This window comes from Neovison vison, chromosome 1 (genome assembly GCF_020171115.1).
Source record: "Neovison vison isolate M4711 chromosome 1, ASM_NN_V1, whole genome shotgun sequence".
In the NCBI taxonomy this organism is placed as follows: Eukaryota; Metazoa; Chordata; class Mammalia; order Carnivora; family Mustelidae; genus Neogale; species Neogale vison.
The window spans coordinates 174,178,216-174,198,796 of NC_058091.1; the positions used below are offsets into that span (position 1 = coordinate 174,178,216).

The following is a 20,581-nucleotide window of genomic DNA, read 5'->3' on the forward strand; positions in this document are numbered from 1 at the left end:
GCCATGAGTGCCAAGGTTACCTGCAAATTGGAGTTTCTGTGACTATCACTGTTGGTCACTTTTTCATCTAGCTGCTTTTCTGGAGGAAAGCCCGGTTATTCATGAATCTGGTGTGACATGGTGCCTTCCAAGCTCAGTCTCACACCTGCCTTACTTCTCCCTGGTGAATCCCATCAGTTACCCCCCTCATGTTACCCCTGTGTGCCCCGTTAAACTGGGCACAATAAGAAAGTTCAGTCCTTCTTTGTTCACGTTCTGTTGCTGGACCCCTCACGTTAGATTGCCGTTCCTATCTGGAATGTCTGTAGGGCCAGCATTTAGGGCTTCCAGATACATACTCCACAACCTAAAACAACCTGGCCTCATTCACGAAAGTATTCAGGAGAGAGTGCAAGGAGAGATTTCAGAATTTTCAGTGCTGTGTCACATTCCTGCCTCATTTCACTATTGTTTTTCCTCTGTTGAGTAAGTGGCATGGACCCCATTTTATAGATGGGCACACAGAAGCCCAAAGAGGTTCAGTGGCTTGTCCATTTAAAAAAAATTTTTTAAGATTTATTTATTTATTTTAGAGAGAGGGAGAGAACAAGCCAGTGAGCAGAGGGGGAGAGAATTTTTTTTTTTTTTAAGATTTTATTTATTTATTTGACAGAGAGATCACAAGTAGGCAGAGAGGCAAGCAGAGAGAGAGAGAGGAGGAAGCAGGCTCCCCGCTGAGCAGAGAGCCCGATGCGGGACTTGATCCCAGAACCCTGAGATCATGACCTGAGCCAAAGGCAGCGGCTTAACCCACTGAGCAACCCAGGCACCCGGGGGAGAGAATCTTGAGCAGACTCTGCACTGAGCGCAGAGCCCAGTGTGGGGCTTGATCTCATGACCCTGAGATCATGAAATAACCTGAAACCAGGAGTCAGTTTACTTAACCAACTACACCACCTAGGCACCTCTGGCTTTCCCATTTTTAGAAGAAAAGTGAGAGGAGAAGGAATTTAAAAGAAGAAGAAGAAAAAAAAAAGATGTTATTCAGACTTCCCAATGATCTCCCTTGGGTCATTATACCCATTTTACAGATAGGTCATTCAAGAAAGGGAGTTTGTATGATTTGCCTCCGAATGTACGGGAGGTGGTACTTCCTGGGTTTATGGTGGTCAGTCCCAGTTCTTCCCCCATCAAGCCTGGTGGTGTTTTCCCTGCTCTTGGCAGACTCATAGCCCAGCAGCTTTAGTTAGGGTCCTGACTGAACTTTTAATTAAAAAATATATATATAGTAGTGGTTTCATGTAGCTGAATAAATAGAAGCTATTGAACTTATAGCTTACTTAAAACATCAACTATCAGGAATGGAGTAACTTTCATTGGAGCCTGTGATCTAAGCCTTCAGACAGAGTGAGTTGAGCTATGTTAGCCTCCTGGTGAGCTCGAACTCTGGAAACCTCCCAGTGTAGCCGTCTTTGAGTTACCCTTCTGCAAAATAAAGGACTTGACTTTTATGTGAATAATTTCCTAGAGTCAGAAAGTCTAGAGAGGAAGCCTGCAGTCTGAAGAATACTATTACTTAGTTTTGGGATCTTGAACAAATCATATAACCTCCGTTTCTTTTTTTTTTTTTTTTTTTTTAAATTATTTATTTATTTATTTGATAGAGTGAGATCACAAGCAGGCAGAGAGGCAGGCAGAGAGAGGAGGAAGCAGGCTCCCTGCCGAGCAAGGAGCCCGATGTGGGCCTCGATCCCAGGACCCTGGGATCATGACCTGAGCCGAAGGCAGCGGCTTAACCCACTGAGCCACCCAGGCGCCCTAACCTCCATTTCTTGAATGACCTATCTGTAAAATGGGTATGATGATCCAAGGGAGATCATTAGGAAGTCTGAATAAAATCCTTTTTTTTTTTTTTTTTTTTTTTTTAGGGACACCGGTCAGTTAAGCATATACCTTTGGCTCAGATCACGATTCCAGGGTCCTGGGATCGAGCCCCACATGGGGAGCAGGGAGCTGCTCAGTGGGGAGCCTGCTTCTCCCTCTGCCTGCCGCTCCCCCTGCTTGCTCAGTCTCTCTCTGTCTCTCTCTTTCTGACCAAAAAAAAAAAAAAAAAAGGATTACCAAAATTATACCAATAAGCTCCAGATGAGCAGGTCCCATTGACATGTGCTACATACACATACTTGATATTGCCTGATGAATGAAAACACCACCAGAATCTTAGACAGCATTTTACCTCTCCCATCTTGGCACAGAAGGGAGAAGACCCATTGCTCCACATGAGTCGAAGTTCAACCTAGTATGTAAGTGCAGTATGGTATTCAGTATGGTATGGTACAGGTGCTGCTAACTTAATTGCTATTTTGTATCGGCTGGCCTATAATGATTGTTGGTGTGACTTCTAACTATATATGGCCAGTCTAAAGCAAGTGGGAGGATTTCTTAAATATTCAAGAGTGAACAGATTCTGGGTACGATAGGTGAATCCTTGTAAGGTACTAGAGCATTAGTCTCTGGAGGCTAAAGAGTGACTAATCCCCTTTGGAACAAAAGCCGAGCAAAATCGAGATGAAATGACTGAGGGAGCACAGATCTGAAGTGACAGGCAAGCCACTCAGCTGCCTGAGAATCAGCTGCCCTTTGGCTTCACTTTGCAGGTTGGGAATCTGGGATGGTGCTTTTTGCACCAAGGTGAACAGCGTCCTTGTGCACACTCAGTCTTTCAAAATAGGCTGCACATTCCTTGTTCTTAAGCTAGACCAGGATATCCTTCCCCAAGGTGACTGCTGGGTTGCATTTAAATACTAAAGAAGTTTTTTTTTTCAGGTGTTCAAAGTTAGAGCCTTGAAAATGACTCTAAATTGAATTACAAGGCTGACCTGGCAGGAATGGGACTGTTCTGGGACTGTTCATTCAGCAGTTCTTCTCTCCTTGTCTAACCTGAAGGCCTTTTTGTGAATCCGGTGTGAAAACAAACAGAACACTAGGGACATGTCTTTTGGCGCCTCTCATGTGGTTTGTCCGTAATTGGACTTGCAAAAAGATGTTTAATAAACGTCCTTCAGGAGGGCCCCTTCTGAAGGAAGAAGGTGAAAGGGAGCCCTCCTTGCAGCGGCTGGGGCTTGGAGTTTGGGTTGTCTAAATTTGCATAATGATCACCTTGAAGGAGGTGTTGCATCCTAGTCCAATTATAGCTGAATGGGAGCTATCTTATCTGTGTGACTCAGGACCTGCTAAGGTCCTCTTGGGGTCCTGGTGGCCATCTATGGACATTTGGGCTCTCGGGAGGGAGGACAAGGGCAGGTGATAGGTGTGCGGGAGGGAGGGCTCCCAGAATGAAGCCTTGGGAAGGACCCGGAATGTCGCTTCTTACTGGTGAGGGAGCATTTCTCTGGGTTCAAAATGATCTCAAGTCTCCTTTGGAAGTTTGAGGTCACTGAGGGAGAAGTATGCATCTTCGCCGCTCCTGACCCAGAATGCATGGCAGAGGGGACCATGTAGTTAACCGTGACTTTCAGAAGGATGCACAGTGTTAACCTTTTTGTGGTGAGGTCACTTTTCAGGAGGCTCTGCAATGCTGATATTTTCCAGATGTTTCTCCCCTTCTCTCTTCTCCATTGGCTATGCCTTCCTCTCGCCATCCTGCCCTTGCAGTGAAATTGAGATAGAAGTCTGCTTAGGGTCTTAGGCATGTTGGAATCATTCAGCAATAGGAAGTGCTTTAATATCTAGGCCTGATATTAATATTTATAATCACTTCTACTTGTGACTTGCATAAATCCTTTTTTCCTGTTTGAACTCAATATGGAAGTAAAATACCTGAGCATCCTTTACAAAAATTTATTTTTAATGGTGCAATAGTTAGTAATAATCTATGTAGTACTTAGGGTTTTCAAATCCCTTTTTGCTTGTATTACCTTATTTCATACCAAACATAAATCTGTAAAACAAATACTACTTTTCATCCTCATTTTACATGTCAGGGAAGGGGGGGTGCAGAGAGAGTAAAGAATTTGCTCAAGGTCATAAAAATGATAAATTCAGGCTCTTTAAATCCATGTCTTTATTGTATTCTTTTCACTAAATTTATCTTAGCGTCTTCTCTTTTTTTGTTGTTGTTTTTGTTTTGTTTTCCCATATAAAAATGGGAAATGAGGAAAAAGAAAGTCGCTGGGAAGTAAAGTTTTCTTCCAGTTCCCAAATCGATCTTTCAGGTGCGTTATTAGAGGATTTTTGCCTTAGATCAGTGGTGGAACTAGTGCTCTGTAAACTACCTCCATTAAGACAGGCACATCAGGGTCAGCTCCCTTCCTCGCTCCTTGGAAGATCGAAGGTTTTCCGAAGTCAGGACGCCCACCTCTCCGCCGATTTTAAGGGCCAGGGGATCGGACCTGAGGGCAAGAACTGAGTGGTCTTCCCCAGGCTCTGCAGACTTTCCATTCTATCAGCATTTCAAAGGCCGAACACCCCGCACCACCCCCTTTGGCATCTGGAAGGAATGTAACCTGGTTGTTCGGAGTGGCGGAGTGGCGCGCGGAGGGAAGGGCGCTCTCCTTCCGAGGACCACCCTTGGGGCTAACTCGGAGCAGCTCGTGCGCCAGCCTGGGGTTTGAGGAAGAGTGCTCCCCCGGGTTATGCTGAGTAAGCCGCTTTGTCTGGTCTTCCCGTGCAAAGGTAAGGCGAGGGCCGCCCCCACTTTCTTCAAAAGGCCCTGCTGCCCGGTGAAACTGGTCCTTCCAGCCACATGGACCAGTATCCACGTTATTTTCCTGCAAAAATAGCGTACAACCCGAAGCAGCTTCAACATCCTTATTTTCCTGGCATAGAAGATCCCCCATGTCCAGGACAAGGCAAGTTAACTGGGCGCCGAAAAATGTTCATCCGGAGATCCAGAGGTGTTTCTTTGACCGCGTGTGCAATTCTTACTTCTGCACGACTGCAGCGCGCGCTCAGAAGAGTAAGACCTTTTTCCTGACTGCGCATTTATTTCCCAGGCGTAGCCCGTCTGGGTCACGTTTGCCCCCGGCGCCCCTCGGCCCTGCCTCCTCGCACAGTTGGGCTGTGGTCCCGGCCTCCGCCCCACCTGCGTGCGCCCGTGGCCCTGCCAGCCGCGCCAGGTCGCCTCCGCCCAGCGACGGCCGGAGCGCACGGCCCGGGGGCGGACTCCCGCCGCCCAGCTGAGACGCGATTCGTCACTCTTGCAGAACTTTCCCCCTGAAAATCCCTGCACCAGAACCAGCCCTCCGCCCCGGGGAGGTTTTGATTTTAGTGGTTTTGCTTCCTTTTATTTTCTGGCGTGTGCGTTTTGGCCTCGGAGCGAACTTGCAGCTGGTCCGAGTACATGTCCGCGGTAATCGCCCCTGCGGCCCCTTACTCTGCCACCATGCACTGCGAAGCAGAAGAATCCAAGGAAGGTATGACTTTGATTTGTCAGGGAGAGGAGGAGGGTAGGGGGCGGCCAAGTCCCGCGGAGGAATGTGGAGGAAAGGCGCAGTAGGGGAGTAGATGGGAGTTTAAGGGGAGCGGTGGGTACTTTGTCCCTCGCCTTGCGTCTTCACAGCTCGGTTAGAGTGGAGTCTGCAGAGCCCTTCTGTATCCTTCTCGCCCGGCTGCTAGAGACGGGAGGAGGAAGACTCTCGGACCTAGCTCAGCCAGTCTGCTAAAGGCTGCTTTGTAGATTAATCTGGACATCAAACGGCCCCCTGTGTTGGCTCCAAGAATGCAGAATGTGCTTTGGAAAGCGCTGACCGCCTGCATCAGGACAGCCTGAAGCGAGTCCCCTTGGAAGAGCCCAAAGAGTCTGGGGTCCCTTGAAAAGGGTTTCAGAAATTGGAAACTCCTTGTGTTTCCGGTTAAAAGGGGAAGCTGAGTGAGGAGGAGAAGCGAAAGATCTTCATTTGGGAAATAGGTTGGTTGGTGGGTTTGTGTGTGTGTGTGTGTGTGTGTGTGTGTGTGTGTGTTTTCTTTTTTTTCCCCCTTGCTGACGGTCCAGCAGGGAGTTCATTGTGTTGGGGGCTTAAGGGATCAGAGAGATGTGAGGGGCGCCTGGTGCAGCTTGCAACTGAGGAAAGTTTGTCGGTTTCTAACTTTGCCAAGGCAAAGGGTTTCATTTACTCCTAACAGAAAACGGGTGACACGGCTGGAAAAACTCCAACCAAAACACAATTATACGCTGGTGTTAGATCGGGGAGTTTATTTGTGTGTGAGTGTTTGTATGCTTTGTTTCCTGAAACTTTATGTATACAAAAGTCCTCTTGTAAGTGGGGGTGGGAGTAAGGTTAGTTGGGGAAAAGTAGAGAGTAGGAGAGAAGACTCTTCATAATTATAAAAATTCCTTTTCTTTTCAAGTAGTCTCTTGGGAAACTGGTAACTTTTAAGTTAGTCACAGCAGCCACTGGGAGCTTGGGGAATAGAAGGGAGCCCCATCATTCTCCACTTGGTAGGCAGGAGTTAGCAAGATCCCTTGAAACTTGTCTTCTTCTGTCTCTTACTGATTCTCCTCCCAATGGAGAGTTCTGTGTTTCATAACGTAGTCTCTGTGGGCTAGTGTTTACCTTATTATGCAGTGTGGGGGAAGCAGTCTGTAAGAGAGGCTTATTTAATAGAAATACAAGGCTGTCGTGCATGAAAAATGACAGCCAGGAGCATTGTTTTTGAGCTTGATGGAGAGGGGAGGGATTAATGTTTCCTTGCTGTGGCCTCTGTCCTGATATACTATGTGCCAGTAGATGTTTTTTTCTGTCTTTATAACAGCAATTTATAGTACAGTCAAAAGGAGTCGAAGGCAAATAGGAAACGGGCCAAGAGAATCCAGCCTGGTGAACTTCTGTGTAGATTACAAGCAGCATTTAAATTTGTCTTTTTTTTTTTTTCTTTTTCTGAGTGTGTTTTTCCTTTCTTCTGGGAAAAAAGGAGGTGGAAACACAGTATCCCAAAGTTGATAACATATTCCTCTAGTAGTTTCCGCACTCTTCCCTCCTGCCCAGTTCTCTGGATGTTCACCTAAAAACTGGAGTGTGATGAGGCCCCTGGGTGGTCCCTGGCCTCCACTCACCGTCATTTGCATTCTACAGACCTGCAGGAATGTATCTGGCTTCTGCTTTTTACAGAAAGCCCAGAATTTTTAAAAAATAATAAGAAGGTGCTACAGTTTTAAGTTGATGGCAGTTAGGGTAGAATATGGAGTAACTCTTTAGGGAGTTGGAATGAATACTGTATTAATAGAATCATTGTAACTTCTGCTAGGAAGTAAAGGGTATTTGTGTATGTGTGTGTGTCCGTGTCCTGGGCAGTTCTTGTAAGATTTGGTATTAGCTGTGATCTAGAACCTTCTGTTTGTCTACTACCTCTCAGATGTCTATGAAAAGAGCCACACTGGGTAAGTTATTTTTTATTATCTTCTCTATCCCTACTGATTCTTTTCCTAATCCTTAGCTTTTTTTTTTCTTTCCTCCTGATGGACTTCAGTATCTTATTTAATATGAGATCAACACAAACTCTTCACAATGTCTACATTGCAAAAAAATTGCCTTCTGATGCTTTGTAGCTGATTTGCCATACTGGGGAATACTTTTAAGTCACTATTCTGAGCCACAGTGAGGGACTAGTATACTTTCTTTGGGGTTAAATCTGAAGTCGATTCAGAAGTCTTTGGAGGCTGACATATTTGTGAATGTGGAAGCAAATGACTAGGGATATTGTCATAAGCCATCAGAGCTTAGAACGTACTTGACCCTGTGCCAGGAGGGCTGAACCTCCATCCTAGTCTAGAACTACCTCCTAGAGAATTGATTTCATTTTGCCTGCTGACAAATGAATCGGTGATTGTGCTTCAGTACGAAACAGAGAGAGATCATCCAGGCCTCACTTTATTAAAAGCAGAATGAATTTAAGATAGCTGGGCATGATGTGAATAAGAGAGCAAGAGACATGAAGGGAGACGCACGGTGTGTTAAAAAGGGGAAGGTCGTGGGAAGGAGGCTATCAACGGTTTCCAGTGGACAGGGGTTCCTCAGGAGATAATTTGATGGCCGCATTCTTCAGATTGAGTGGCATCCTGTTATGGAAAGTACTTAACTATGAAATAGGAAAAAACTGAATGGCAGCTAAGGTCTCTGAGGACCTTTCTAGTCCTAAGCATGAAGGGATCCAGGACTCCCATGTCCCACTTCTTACAGTGTTGATATCAGGAAGGGAGAAAGCCCTTGGATGGGAGGGGTTGCTCTGTGGGGACTTGGGAAGAAGTAAGGGTTGAGCTGTGAGTGAGCTCAGCTCCTCCTCCGTGGCCCATAATAATATTCCCGATCCCCTCCCCCCCACCCCCGCCTAGTCCCTGACACCCATCCTACCTCTCAGCCAGATTCTCTCCTGTCTGCTCACCAGGCCTGACGTTTCATGAAGAAAACAGTAGCCCTTACACAGCACCCTCGACTTCCTGCTGCCAAGGTGACAGACTCACCTTCACCCACACCCTGCCTCCTGGTGTCTGTGGAGCAGGGGTCCTTCCCTCAGGGGATGCCATTCCTTCCACCTGGGGCTCCTCACCCTGCCCCCCACCCCCTCCGAGGACCCCACAGCTTTCTCGGTCCTTTTCTTTCTGCACAGCGATGTGCTCAGCTCCCTACTTGAGAGTGTTTGCCCTTGCTGGTCCTCTTGCCGGAAGTAGCCTTCTCCCCACCTGACCCCCTTTTCGGTTCCTTGGAGGGGCTTTTTCTGAACCTCCAGCCTAAATTAGGACCCCTGATTGACCTCTCTCAGACCACTCATTCTTCCACTCCCTGACCCTGTTTGTTCAGCATCTGTTTTCCAGACCACAAGCTCTTGAGGTCAACACCATGTCTGCTTTCTTCCCCACTGGGAGTGGGAAGAGGTGATCATTGCCCATTGATAAAATGAGGGGCACCCGGGTGGCTCAGTCAGTTAAATGTCTGCCACCAGCTCAGGTCATGATCTTAGGGTTCTGGGATCAAGCCCCGCATCGGGCTCCCTGCTCTGCGGGGAGCCTGCTTCTCTCTCTGCCTGCTGCTCCCCCTGCTTGTGCGCTCTCTCTCTCTCTGGCAAATAAATAAATTAAATCTTCAAAAAAAAATTTTTTTTCCCCGCGGTTTCTACTGTCTCGATCTTTGTCATCCCTCATCCCACCAAATTCTGTCTTTTTCTCCACCATGTCAGAAACTGCCAGAATCACAAGTGAGCCAGCCTTCATATTTGTCCTGTCCTGATCTTGCTTGACTTGGTTTGGTTTTAGGTTTTTTGGTTTTGGTTTTGGGTTTTTTTGCAGCATTTATGCTGGGAGACCAGTGTTGCTGTGCCCTGCAGTTCTGTCCCAGGCTCCAGTGACGCCACACTGTCCTGCTCTCCTTCCCTTTTTCTAGCTGTTTTCTGTCTGATCTCCTGGCTTTCCAGCTTTCTCAGCTCTTCGGAGAACCAGCTTCCTGGTACGCACCAAGCTTTGACTATCAAACTCAGCAGGTCTGGACAGAGCCCATCACTTCTTCCTCTTCACAAATCTGACCTGTGTTTTGTCTTACCCGTGAATATCATTGCTCTCTTCTTGGCTTCCAGACTACACATCTGCGGGCGTCCTGGACCCTGCCCTCTCGTTTATCTTCGTCTTCCGTCTGGCTCTTCATCATCCTTATTATCTGTTAGCTGCATCTCCTTCTCTTCTCCCCTGTCCCTGGGTGCAGGCCCTCGGTGTGCATGTGGCAATAATGCCCTGTGTTATCAGGGCTCTTGGCTCTAAGAAGTGGAAACTGACTTGTGGTGTCATAAGCAGAGGAATTCATTGGAAGCACACAGCGTAGTTCACACGTCCACAAACAGTCTGAGAATGGGCCCCTGAAATGCATCAGGAGATGGACCCGAGGCCGTACCCTGGAATCGCCTGGTTAGAACCTCACCTCAGCCTTCACCTCCGCTATATTTTTCAGCTTTGTCACTCCTGGGACTTGAGATGTGGCTGGTTGGGTTTTGGTCATCCTCAGCATTCGGAAACCCCTGAAGTAAGCAATCGGTTGGGTCAGTGTAAGATTGTGTGCATCTGCCCCTTGCTACCCCCGGGGTGGGAGCCAGAAAGGGAATGCCAGCTTCCGGCTTTGGAAGTGGGAGATGGGGTCTAACTCCTACCACCTCTTGCAAAATGAGGGCTCCAGAAACAGGGAGGGAGTTCCTAGATGAAATCACCTAAAGAACAACCAGTATCTTTATCCCATTGGGCTTGTCCTGCTCCTGCGCTCCCTTGTTCCATCTACAAATGCCGTTTCCTTCATTGGGATCACTCTTGCATGGGCAGTATTTTCACCCGGACCCAGTTTGGAGTAGATGCTTTTTTACGGCATTCCCCTAACACCCTAAACTCTCCTCCATTGTACCGTATTTTCATGTTAATTACTATTACTAATTGTCTTTTCCCTTCCCTCCACTTCACTCTGAGCCTTCTCAGAGTGGGGTTTGTGCCTGTTTTACTTCCTGAATCCCCAGAGGCTGACCTAGGGCCTTTCACAGTGGAGAGCCTAATAAAGCATTATCAAATTAATCGATTTAAAATGAGATCATGTCATAGGATGAAAACCTTTGAACACTTCTTCCAGTTTCTGGAGCGCCTTCCCAACCTAACGGACAAACCTACTTAGGGTTTCTTAACTTCTCCACTCTTAATGGTAGAGTCAAAACAAGCGTGTGTCTTTGATCTCTGGGGTCAGGGCCCATAGCAACTTGCCTTGAAGACTGAAGACACAGTTTTGAAACTAAAATGTGCTGAGCTCTTCCCTGTGCCAGGCGTGGTGCTAAGCATCTGATTCTTTATCTTATCCAATTAATCTTTGTATAATAACCTATTGTGTTGATTGCACAAAACAATAAAGAAATCTGAGAGGTTAAAAACTGTGCCCCAAATCACACAGTGAGAAAAAGTGGAACCAGGAATTGAATGGAGGTTCTATGGTTCTGACCCTCCCCTGTTGTCAAGCCTGGCCCTCAGGAGGATGCTGCCTGTGATCTTGCACCTGTTTGTACCCCAGTCTGAGAAACCAAGAGTGGAGAGACCAGGTGTTTGGAGGAGAAAGTGGAGAACCCAGGCCCTGGCTCTTTCTGTGCCTCTCGGGGGCGGATATAGTGTCTTAAGTACATCCTTCTCCCCGTGATGAGGGATCTAGCAGCCCCACAGGGCTGGTGGGAGGTGCTTGATGCCCACTGCAGTAGGAGGGATCCAAGGACCTCTACTAGAAGAGGGCCTCACATTTTTGAGCACCGGGCATCACTGTACTGGTCCTTTCCCCTCATCCCTCCCTGCACCAGCCCTGGCTTTACAGAGGGAATGAAGAGGAAAGATTTGGAAGAAATGCATTGCCTTGGGTGCAACTGACCTTGATGTCATGTATAATGTAAAAGGTACAGCATATGCCCCCAAACACCAGACTTTGATGTGATTATGTTTCCTTTTATGTAGTCATTAGCCTTGAAGTGCGGTGTGCTCTCAAGGACTAAAAGTGGAAAATCCATTTAGAGATCCATGCCACACTGTCTCTTGTGCAGTGGACATCACTGATGACCTAACACTGCCCCACACCCCCAGCTCTGTCAGCTTCCATACATCTGGGCCTTTTTCTTCCTCACTTCTGAAATTTCCATTGGACTGAGTATGCATCACGCCTTTCTTGTCCCTAGATTATGATGCCAGCGAACAATCAGGATACCACAGGTGATTAAGTTCCATGTTCCTGGGTTTTGGTAATCCAAGAAGTAGCCAAAAAGTGGGGCCCAAAAAATCTCGGGACCCAGGGATTTCATTTCAGAATAATGCACAGTCCCTAGATCTGCTGCAGGCTATTTACTTGTCAACATTTCCGTCCACATGAGGACGATGCTGACAACTTGGAAAAGGAGGAGGTGAGCATGTTTGTATACCCGTGTTCGTTTAGTGGGCTGTGCCTAAAATGGTAGTGTGAGTTGAATGTTTAAGAAGTCAACTCATCATGTCTATCTATAATATTTCAGGAAGATCTGCAGTAAGAAGACTTTGTAATTAGAATGATTCCCTTACAAACACAAATTAGAATCACCACAGTTTAGAGAGTTAAAAGCAACTTTGCACGCTCTTTTATCTTACCTCTAATTTTAAGAAATGCAGGGTGCCTGGGTGGCTCAGTCAGTTACGGGTCTGCCTTTGGCTCAGGTTATGATCCAAAGGTCCTGGGATCGAGCCCCATGGCCAGCTCTCTGTTCAGTAGGGAGCCTGCTTCTCCTTTTCCCTCTACATGCTGCTACCCCTGCTTGTGCTCTCCATCAAATAAATAAAATCTTTAAAAAGAAAAACAGAGAGATGCAGAAATGGGGCCCAGGGAGGTGAAATCTAGGCCCTCTCGACGCCCCCACATTTAGGCCTGTTGGGCAGAAAAGAAGTTTGGCAGACCTAGGTTTTCGCATCCTGGATTTGTGCATGAGGTCTCGCTGAGGGAGGACAGACCTCATCTGTTTGTAGAGATGCCAGCTTTGAGGGGGGAATTTACAAAACCTAAAGGGAGTGGTCGAACACATGAAGATTTCCTATTTCCCCTTCTCCTAAGTGGAACTCGGGAGAGGAACAGGTGAGGAAGAGGAGGAGGCATGCAGGAGACCCTGCAAACAGGTCCTCATCAGTCCCTGGCTTAGAAAAGTGGGAGACTAAGGGAGAGGCAATGAAGCTGTGAGCTCATTTGTTTTCATTCCTTTGAGAAGAACATCATTGAGGAAAGTGAACTGTGGAGGGTGCTGGTTGGGCAGGGGCGCTCTTCCTTGGGGAGAACGTGTCCCTGTGTGTGGGTGGGAAGCGTTCAGACACCAGACGTGTTGTCACTGTACCATACGAGCACCCCAGAGCCCCACGGGCCTGGTGTATTCTGGGAGTCTGCCCAGTGCTCTTCCCCACCCTTCCCCTCCACCACTGACCAAGAGACCTGAAAGAGCAGTTATTTAAATCTTGTTCTTGGGGCTTAAGATCCTTGAAGAAGAGTTTGTAGTGCGTCCCAAGTGACTGGTGAGTGGGCAGTAAATGTGTGGGGTGCGGCTCTGGGGTGATCTGTAAGACTCTGCAAAACCTGTGGTATTATTAGGTGGTACCTTGCAGTATTTATGGTTTTAAAGATGGGGGGGGGTTGGTATTTGCATGTGTAGGGTCCTCTGCCCACTGATATGGAAATACGCTCTCCAGGTTTGCAGTGACCAGATTTAATTTTGTGAAGGGGTGGAAGCAGACTTTCTGCCAAGAAAACAGTGGAGCAAAGAAGCCACTAAGCAGAAAGACCTGAGTGAAAGAAATGACAGTTTTAGGCTCCTGGAGCCTTGCTGGCCAAGTTGGGGTTGACTGTCAAGAGGAGAATAAGAAACTCATGAGCTCTCCTTCCAGTGTGACATGTCCTCTCTGCCTGAAGCCAGCTCCTCTGGCCCAGGTGTGTGTTTTTCCATGGCTCCCTCAGCTAGGCTGAGGAGCTGGAGACCAGAAGTGTTCCCAAAAGCATGGACTGTTCTGTGTGCCATGGACAGTCCAGTAGAGTCCTGCTTCCAGAGTCAGCCTCTCTCTGCCTCATCACTGGGCCTCAGAAACTCATAGCAGCAAATGTTAACTGAGTCAGAACTTCCTCTGTAGGGTCTGGGGAAGCAGAGGCTGTGTGTGTGTGTGTGTGCGCGTGCGCGCCCTCAAAAGACTTCAGGTTCAGGGCATTCTACACAGCACATAGGATGACATAGGTGATGGGCAGCTTGGTACAGCACAAGGTTGAGTCTGTGGACCTTATGGGAATCTGGAGGAGGAAGTATTCACCAGACATCATCATGACAGCAATGACTTCACAGTTAGCTAGAGGAGAGGAGAGGCTACTGAAGGAAGGAGGTTTATAGCTCAGGAACCAGAAGGCATTGGTGGGCCATGTCTCAGCAGTACACAGGGTCAGAGTAGAGGCCAGGCTGCCCAGGGGGGGACACTGAGTAACAGACAAGGCTCCGGGAATCAGGACACCACTTCTGCTCCTGACCTTGCCCTTGGTTGCCTGTGCAACCTTTGGTCACTGAGGAGTGTCTCTGAAACTCAGTTTCCTTGTTTGGAAAATGCAGCCATGATAGTAGATTGAAGCATGCCTAAGATCCCTCCTAGGAGGGAAACGTGATAACCCTCCAGGAATTGGGGCACAGGGTTGGGGGTGGGGAGGGTTTGAGCCAGAAGAGAGCCACAGTCAGTCTGGAGCGGGAGTACTGAGCCTGTGTGAAGGAGCCTGGACAGCAGTGTGTCAATATCCAACCGGAAAAGGAGACGCGATTTCCCTTATGAGATCTTTCAGGAAAACACTGAAGGGAGATGAGGTCTGGGCCAAGGGTTCTGCCTCTGAGAACACCCGCCTTTTAGAAAGGAAAGAGGTAAGCGTAACCCATAAAAGAAGTAGCTCAAGGGTTGGGAGGAAGACAAGGAGACAAACAGGCTTTTGAAGCCAGGAGGATGAGAGCTGGCAGAGACAGTGACAGCCACGTCTAAGGAGACGTGCTGAAGATGGCTGCTTTGCTGCCTTCTCTCTGGGGCCTCAGCAAAGGCTGGGAGCCTTAGATCTCATCCACTAAGGGTTGAGAACACATCACGAACATCCAGCCAATACTGAGTGGGAATGAGGGGAGGTGTATGGGGTGCAAGAGGACTGCCCCAGCTGGGAGCAGGTGCCCAGCCTCCTGAGGAAGGGGTGGTGTTCAACATCTCCATTGGTCCCCACCTTCAAGTTTTAGTTGCCTCCAGATCCTTTTCTTGTTCCCCATCACCTCCACCCTGTCCCTGTGGCAACGTATGCAGTGAGCACTGGTGCGTGAGGCTGACAGGTAAATGTGGGCAGAAAGCGTAATCCAGCCCTTCTCACCAGGAAGAAGCTTTGGCAAGTCTGAGAGTTAGACACTGTTGCTTCCTCTTTGCCTTCATGTCCACTCCCCGCCTGCTCATCCCTGTGTCTTTTCTCCCTGAGGGCATGTCCGGAGACTGCTGATGTGTTTGCCAGGAACACCATAGATTTGACAGATGAACGAGAATTCTTTGGGCTTTAGTCTTAGGCGTAATAAATGGGATTTGGGCCACACTCATTAATTGAGCCATGTTGAGAAAATGTGGTATTTCTCTTGAGGTGGCAAGCAGTTGTCACAGCGGTGGAAATGTGCTTGTCCCCCGAGAGCCCCTGAGAGGATGCTTGTGTCCCATGAGACGGCTTCCCTGGGCAGGTGCTGTGTGAATAAGGAGGCTTATAATGACACCCAAAGACAGAGCCCGTCTGAGGCCCACCTACCATATTCACCTGATGAAATCCCCATTTCCCATTCTATAGAAAGTAGGGAAGGGTGGGCTGGTCCCAAGGAACTTTTTTCCTTCCGTCAAGTTATTTGATAAAAGTGTGATACTAGTGCCCTGACTGTTCTCCTTATCCTGAAACACTTACCACAGCATTTTCATCTCTTGAAAATTAAATGAAAATGAAGGGATGCCTGGGTGGCTCAGTCGGTGAAGTGTCTGACTTCAGCTCAGGTCGTGATCCCAGGGTCCTGGGATCGGTCCCACATCGGATTCCCTGCTCAGTGAGAGTCTGCTTCTCCTTTACCTGCTCCCCCTGCTTGTGTTCCCTCTCTTGCCATTATCTCTCTCTGTCAAATGAATAAATAAAATCTTAAAAAAAAAATAAAACCAGTGACAAAATAACTAGAATGAAAATGGATCCTTCCCCAGGATGGCCAAGTCTAACCTAAACACTGGACTCCGGTTCTCCAGAGAAAGGAGATGATAGATCAAGAGGGAGTTTCTCAGGAGAGTTTTCAAGGAGTGAGAGTACCTACTGAGCGGGAAGGAGAAGCCTGCTGGAAAACCAGACGAGCGAGGATCCTGGAGGGAGGGAGTGGCCATGGGGCAGGTTTCAAAATTTCAAGGGAACCCTGAGGAAGAAATGGTGAATGGGAGCAGTGTGGGGAGGGCGGGGGTGAGAGACCCAGGGCGGGATCTGGGCCTGAGGCAGAGCCTCCCAGGGAAGGGGTAGGCGTGTGGAGAGGCAGGAAGGGAGGAGCAAGGAAATAACTCTGGAACGAGGAAAAAAAAAGAGAGAGAGAGAGAGAAAAAGAAAAACAAAACAAAAACTTGGGCAAAAGGAGAGAGGTGAGCAGATTTAACAGAGATAATGGGGTGCGACCTGCCGGCAGTCTGTCTGGCCTGCTTGACTGTGCGTTCACAGGCGGTGTGATGGCAAGCCAGTCCTCCCTCCCACCCCCAGGACGAGGCCAACGTGGGGGCCTGCAGGCCGGGGAAGCAGTGGCCTGTGGAGGGCACAGAAGCTGCGCAGCTCTTCCCCTGGGTGGGTGGGATTCAGGCCCGGCCCATAAACAAGGACGGGACACTGAGGAATGCAGCCGCCTTTCCAACTGCTAAATCGGGGGCGGTCTGAAGCCAGGGCTGGGTTGTGTTGGCTTGCGTTTCTGGTGACACTCTCACTGGGTTATAAAAATGATTTCCCCAGAAAAGCTTGCAAAGGGCAGATGATGAATTAGAACAAGGCAGTCAAGGCAGCCTGCGGGAGCCATTTCAAAGCTGCCTGCTGTACTGTGCCATCCATTTTCTGGAAGGCAGGCAGGCCTTTGAGTGAATGGCTTTTGGAGGAGTGGAGAGCCATCGTCACCCCCTCACTCCTGGGGAGGGGGGTCGGCCAACTCCCAGGTCTGATGGGCAGCAGGCTGCTGAAGAATTCCAGGACGAGGGTTTTTACGGGTAGAACTGGTTTAGATTATTCGGCTTATTCGACTCTAGCTGACTTGATGATCAGACTGATAACCCCAGAACCACAGGAGTGATGACTTGACATTCCTGCCCTTGCCCTCGGTCCCAGCATGCTTTGGGGCTGCCCCCTGGGCCTGGGGTTCAGGTGGGGGAGGGGAGCTGCTCCTTGTGTTTCTCTTCCCTGAAACTTCAGCTGGCTTGTGGCAACACGCAGGAGAGTTAATCGGGTAAAACTATAATTGCCTTTGGGAGAGGCAGCCTCGCTGAAGCCTGACATAGCCCTCGAGGTGGCCGTGGATAAGGTCCTCCTTGACCGTCCTTGTTTTCCTCTCTTCTCCAAATGTCACGTGATGGCGTTAGGCCCGTCGATGAAGTTTCTGCTCCCCATCTGCATTTTGGCCCTCTGCAGGAAGTTTTTATAAAATTCTCAGGCAGCCCTTCCACAATTATTAGATCATACTAAGAGAAAAAAGGAATGTGGTTGCTGTTTCTTGGTTCCTTGAGAGAGTCTACAGTCTTTAGATGTGTTTTTTTTTTTTTAAATATTTTATTTATTTATTTGACAGAGAGAGATCACAAGTAGGCAGAGAGGCAGGCAGAGAGAGAGAGAGGAGGAAGCAGGCTCCCTGCCAAGCAGAGAGCCCGATGTGGGACTCGATCCCAGGACCCTGAAATAACTAAGGCAGCGGCTTAACCCACTGAGCCACCCAGGCGCCCCTTTAGATGTTTTTGTAAATGGAGATGTGGGATATCGATTGTACTGTTCATCTAATGGGTGGGAGTGGGAGAAGTGTTTTATTTGGTGGTGTTGCTAGAACAGCCCCCAAACCACCAGCAGATCGTCTCGTAGAGTAATATTGTTCAGTGTTGTCTTTCTTTCTTTCTGTTTTTTTTTTTTTTTTTTTTCATGGCACCATGTATGGCAATCCGGTGACACAGTCAAACCTGTTTTCATTGTCTATCTTCTAAAAGCTTCAGTTGGCCAGATTTTTTTTTTTTTTTTAATGTTCGATGCTGTTTTTTATTCCAGGAATGACTCAATCGACGACATGTAGGCAGCTACTAAACTCGGCGGCTCGTTGCCATCATCGTGCCCCTGGACAGGAAGTGTTCTGTAGAGATATGACTAACCAGTTTCCAGGCTTAAAAATAAAGTGGGGGATTTCTGGACAGAAAAGGTCTTTGTCACTCATTTCAATAGCCCTGCAAAGCATGAAGCTCAAAGCCTGCCACTTGGCTTTCTCATTTTTTCCATGCTGTTGCTTCACCTGACATTTTCTGTTAGACAGATTGAAACTTATTTTATGGGGCTCATTGGTTTTTAATGAAATAAGAGATGATGTGAGTCGTCATGAGAATCGACTAGAGTCGTGATTCTCTCCTTGTCTTTTTAATCTTGAGCTCCTTTTAAATCATCACACTCTTGAGGTCCGTAACAGGGAAATAAGTGTCACCTGCCCAGATACCAGCTTCAGCAGCTCGTAGGAGCGAGAATATGAAATTCCTGAGCTTCTCGGGAAGAATTGTACCATTTCAACAGGTACTGAAAGGGTTTCCGCCTCTTGTTGCCTACCGCTATTGTTTTAGGACTTTACAGACAACTTTGTATTTTTATTTTTCTTGCTTTCTCCCTCAGTAACGTCATTTTCCCTCTCTTAATGGAAATACATTTTTTTCTCTCCTCTCTTTTTTACCCTGAGCATCTTTTTTAGCATCTTTTCATTCTTTAATGTCATTGCTGGAAATGCTAAATTAGACACAGCATTTGTTAGATGAGAGCACCTGTGGCAACAATGGAAAGTGTTTCTCTCTCTGAATCCTTAACTTTGAGAAAGTATTAGTCTCCAAGCACCTATTTGATTTTCAAATAAGAAAGCTGGCCAGGGAGTGATGATTTAAAATACAAAATACATGCAACTGGTTTTTGTTTGGATTAGGGTAAAGGCTGTAATGATTATTTGGGACAATGAAGCTTCATTTGCCAAATTTAAAAATAAGTCACAGACCCATAAAGAACAAGGTCATGATGACCATACTTGGGTCGAAAGTGGCTGTGATTCTGAAATGCTTGTTCTTATTCCTCCCCTTCATCGTCTCCTCCTCTGTTAGCAAGACTGTGGTAGGACAGAGTCTGCAGCCTCTGCTCTGATTTGGGTTAGAGTTTGATAAAAGCCTAGTCATACAGACTAGGTTTACAGACATATGGTCCAGGGGTAAAATATTTTGCAGCGTTAAGTTCTCTGCTCTTCTTGTGAGATTCACGGATCATCCAAACCATAGATGATGATTCATCATTTGTCCTTGCTGTCTGGATTTTAGGTACAGGACGGCATTGTACTCAGTGACAGGTTGGGCCATACATGGTTACAGCAGCTGATAAAAGCAAGATGGACAGTCAGAGTGTATGGTGCATGTGGAGGGTATTTAAGAAGGCCTGGTAGGCCCTTCTTGCTGGTTCCCTTTGAGGCCATTTGGGAGATGTTTGGTTTCCTGGCTGGTGTTTTATTTATTTTTTTTCCCCCCAATTATTTATTTAAAAGATTTTTTTTTTTTTTTAATTTGACAGAGAGAGAGATCACAAGTAGGCAGAGAAGTAGGCAGAGAGAGGGAGAAGCAGGCTCCCTGCTGAGCGGAGAGCCTGACAGGGGCCTTGATCCCAGGACCTTGAGATCATGACCTGAGCTGAAGGCAGAGGCTTAACCCACTAAGCCATTCAGGCACCCAGTGGCTGGTGTTTTCAATACAGAGGTCAGACTGAAGCTCAGTGTAATCCCTTGAGAGGGCATTCACCAGACCAGGTCAGTTCAGGATATTAGAGGCCCTAATAGGATAATTTCTTACTCTTTTGGAAAAGTGATGGTAACTGGAGAATTGTCTTTCAAATATGGGTCAGATGGTCTTTATTATCAAAACATTTCTGGGTTTGGGGGGCACCTGGGTGGCTCAGTCGTTAAGCATCTGCCTTCGGCTCAGATCATGAACCCAAGGTTCTGGGATCGAGCTCTGCATCAGGCTTCTCTCTCTCCCACTCGCCCTGCTTGTGTTCCCTCTCTCCTTGTCTCTCTGTCAAATAAACAAATAAAATCTTAAAAAAAAAAAACAAACACTTCTGGGTCAATGGAAGAGGGAGTGGTTTTAGGCAACCCTTGTGTTTGAAATGTCTGGGTTTTTTTTTTCCTCCCCACTGTTTTGGGGGCTTTGTGTGTTTGTTTTGCCACGGAAGCATCTTTCTGTTTCGGTTCATTAGAATTATGTTCCTGTGGGGTTTTTCCTGAATTCTAGCCACTGGGACATGGATCAGCCGCTCATTACTCTTAAGTCTACTTTAAAATAAAAAGCAGTAATAGCTTTCTCTTAGGAAAAGAGAAAGCTATTACTTGATTGGAAGACGGGGAAAGCATGGGTAAATTCATGTGTAAAATTCTTTAGGCTGAGTAAAATAGGCCTCAATGCTTTGAGCAACTAAAGTTCCAGCTTTCCTTTGTTAGTTTATACCCAGAAGATGAGAAGTGGGCCTTGTCAGACTTTGGCAGCAGGTTAAAGGCCCCTGCGTGCTTTATTTTTATTTTATTTTATTTTATTTATTTATTTGACAGAGAGAAATCACAAGTAGGCAGAGAGGCAGGCAGAGAGAGAGAGAGGGAAGCAGGCTCCCCGCTGAGCAGAGAGCCCGATGCGGGACTCGATCCCAGGACCCCGAGATCATGACCCGAGCCGAAGGCAGCGGCCCAACCCACTGAGCCACCCAGGCGCACCCCCCCCCCTGTGCTTTAAACCATCAACATCTATGCCCTGAAGTTCTATCAAATAATGAGTGATAAAGGCAAGCTACCGGTCAACATG

At 47.5% G+C, this 20,581-nt stretch overlaps 1 protein-coding gene across 4 annotated transcripts in view; it reads left to right on the forward strand.

Annotated features, from left to right (window-relative positions):
- The window catches only part of TNFAIP8 (TNF alpha induced protein 8), a 114,108-nt gene that overhangs the window by 69,423 nt on the left and 24,104 nt on the right, over positions 1-20,581 (forward strand). Inside the window, exon 1 of one of the 4 annotated variants that reach the window (XM_044263419.1) lies at positions 5,177-5,393. The exons of 2 other annotated variants lie outside the window; for them this stretch is intronic. In XM_044263419.1, the coding sequence (XP_044119354.1) occupies positions 5,321-5,393 (73 nt within the window). In that variant the 5' untranslated portion in view covers positions 5,177-5,320. Of the gene's footprint in view, positions 1-5,176; positions 5,394-15,990; positions 16,124-20,581 lie in introns of those variants that run through there. One more of the 4 variants, XM_044263452.1, reaches the window with a different exon arrangement.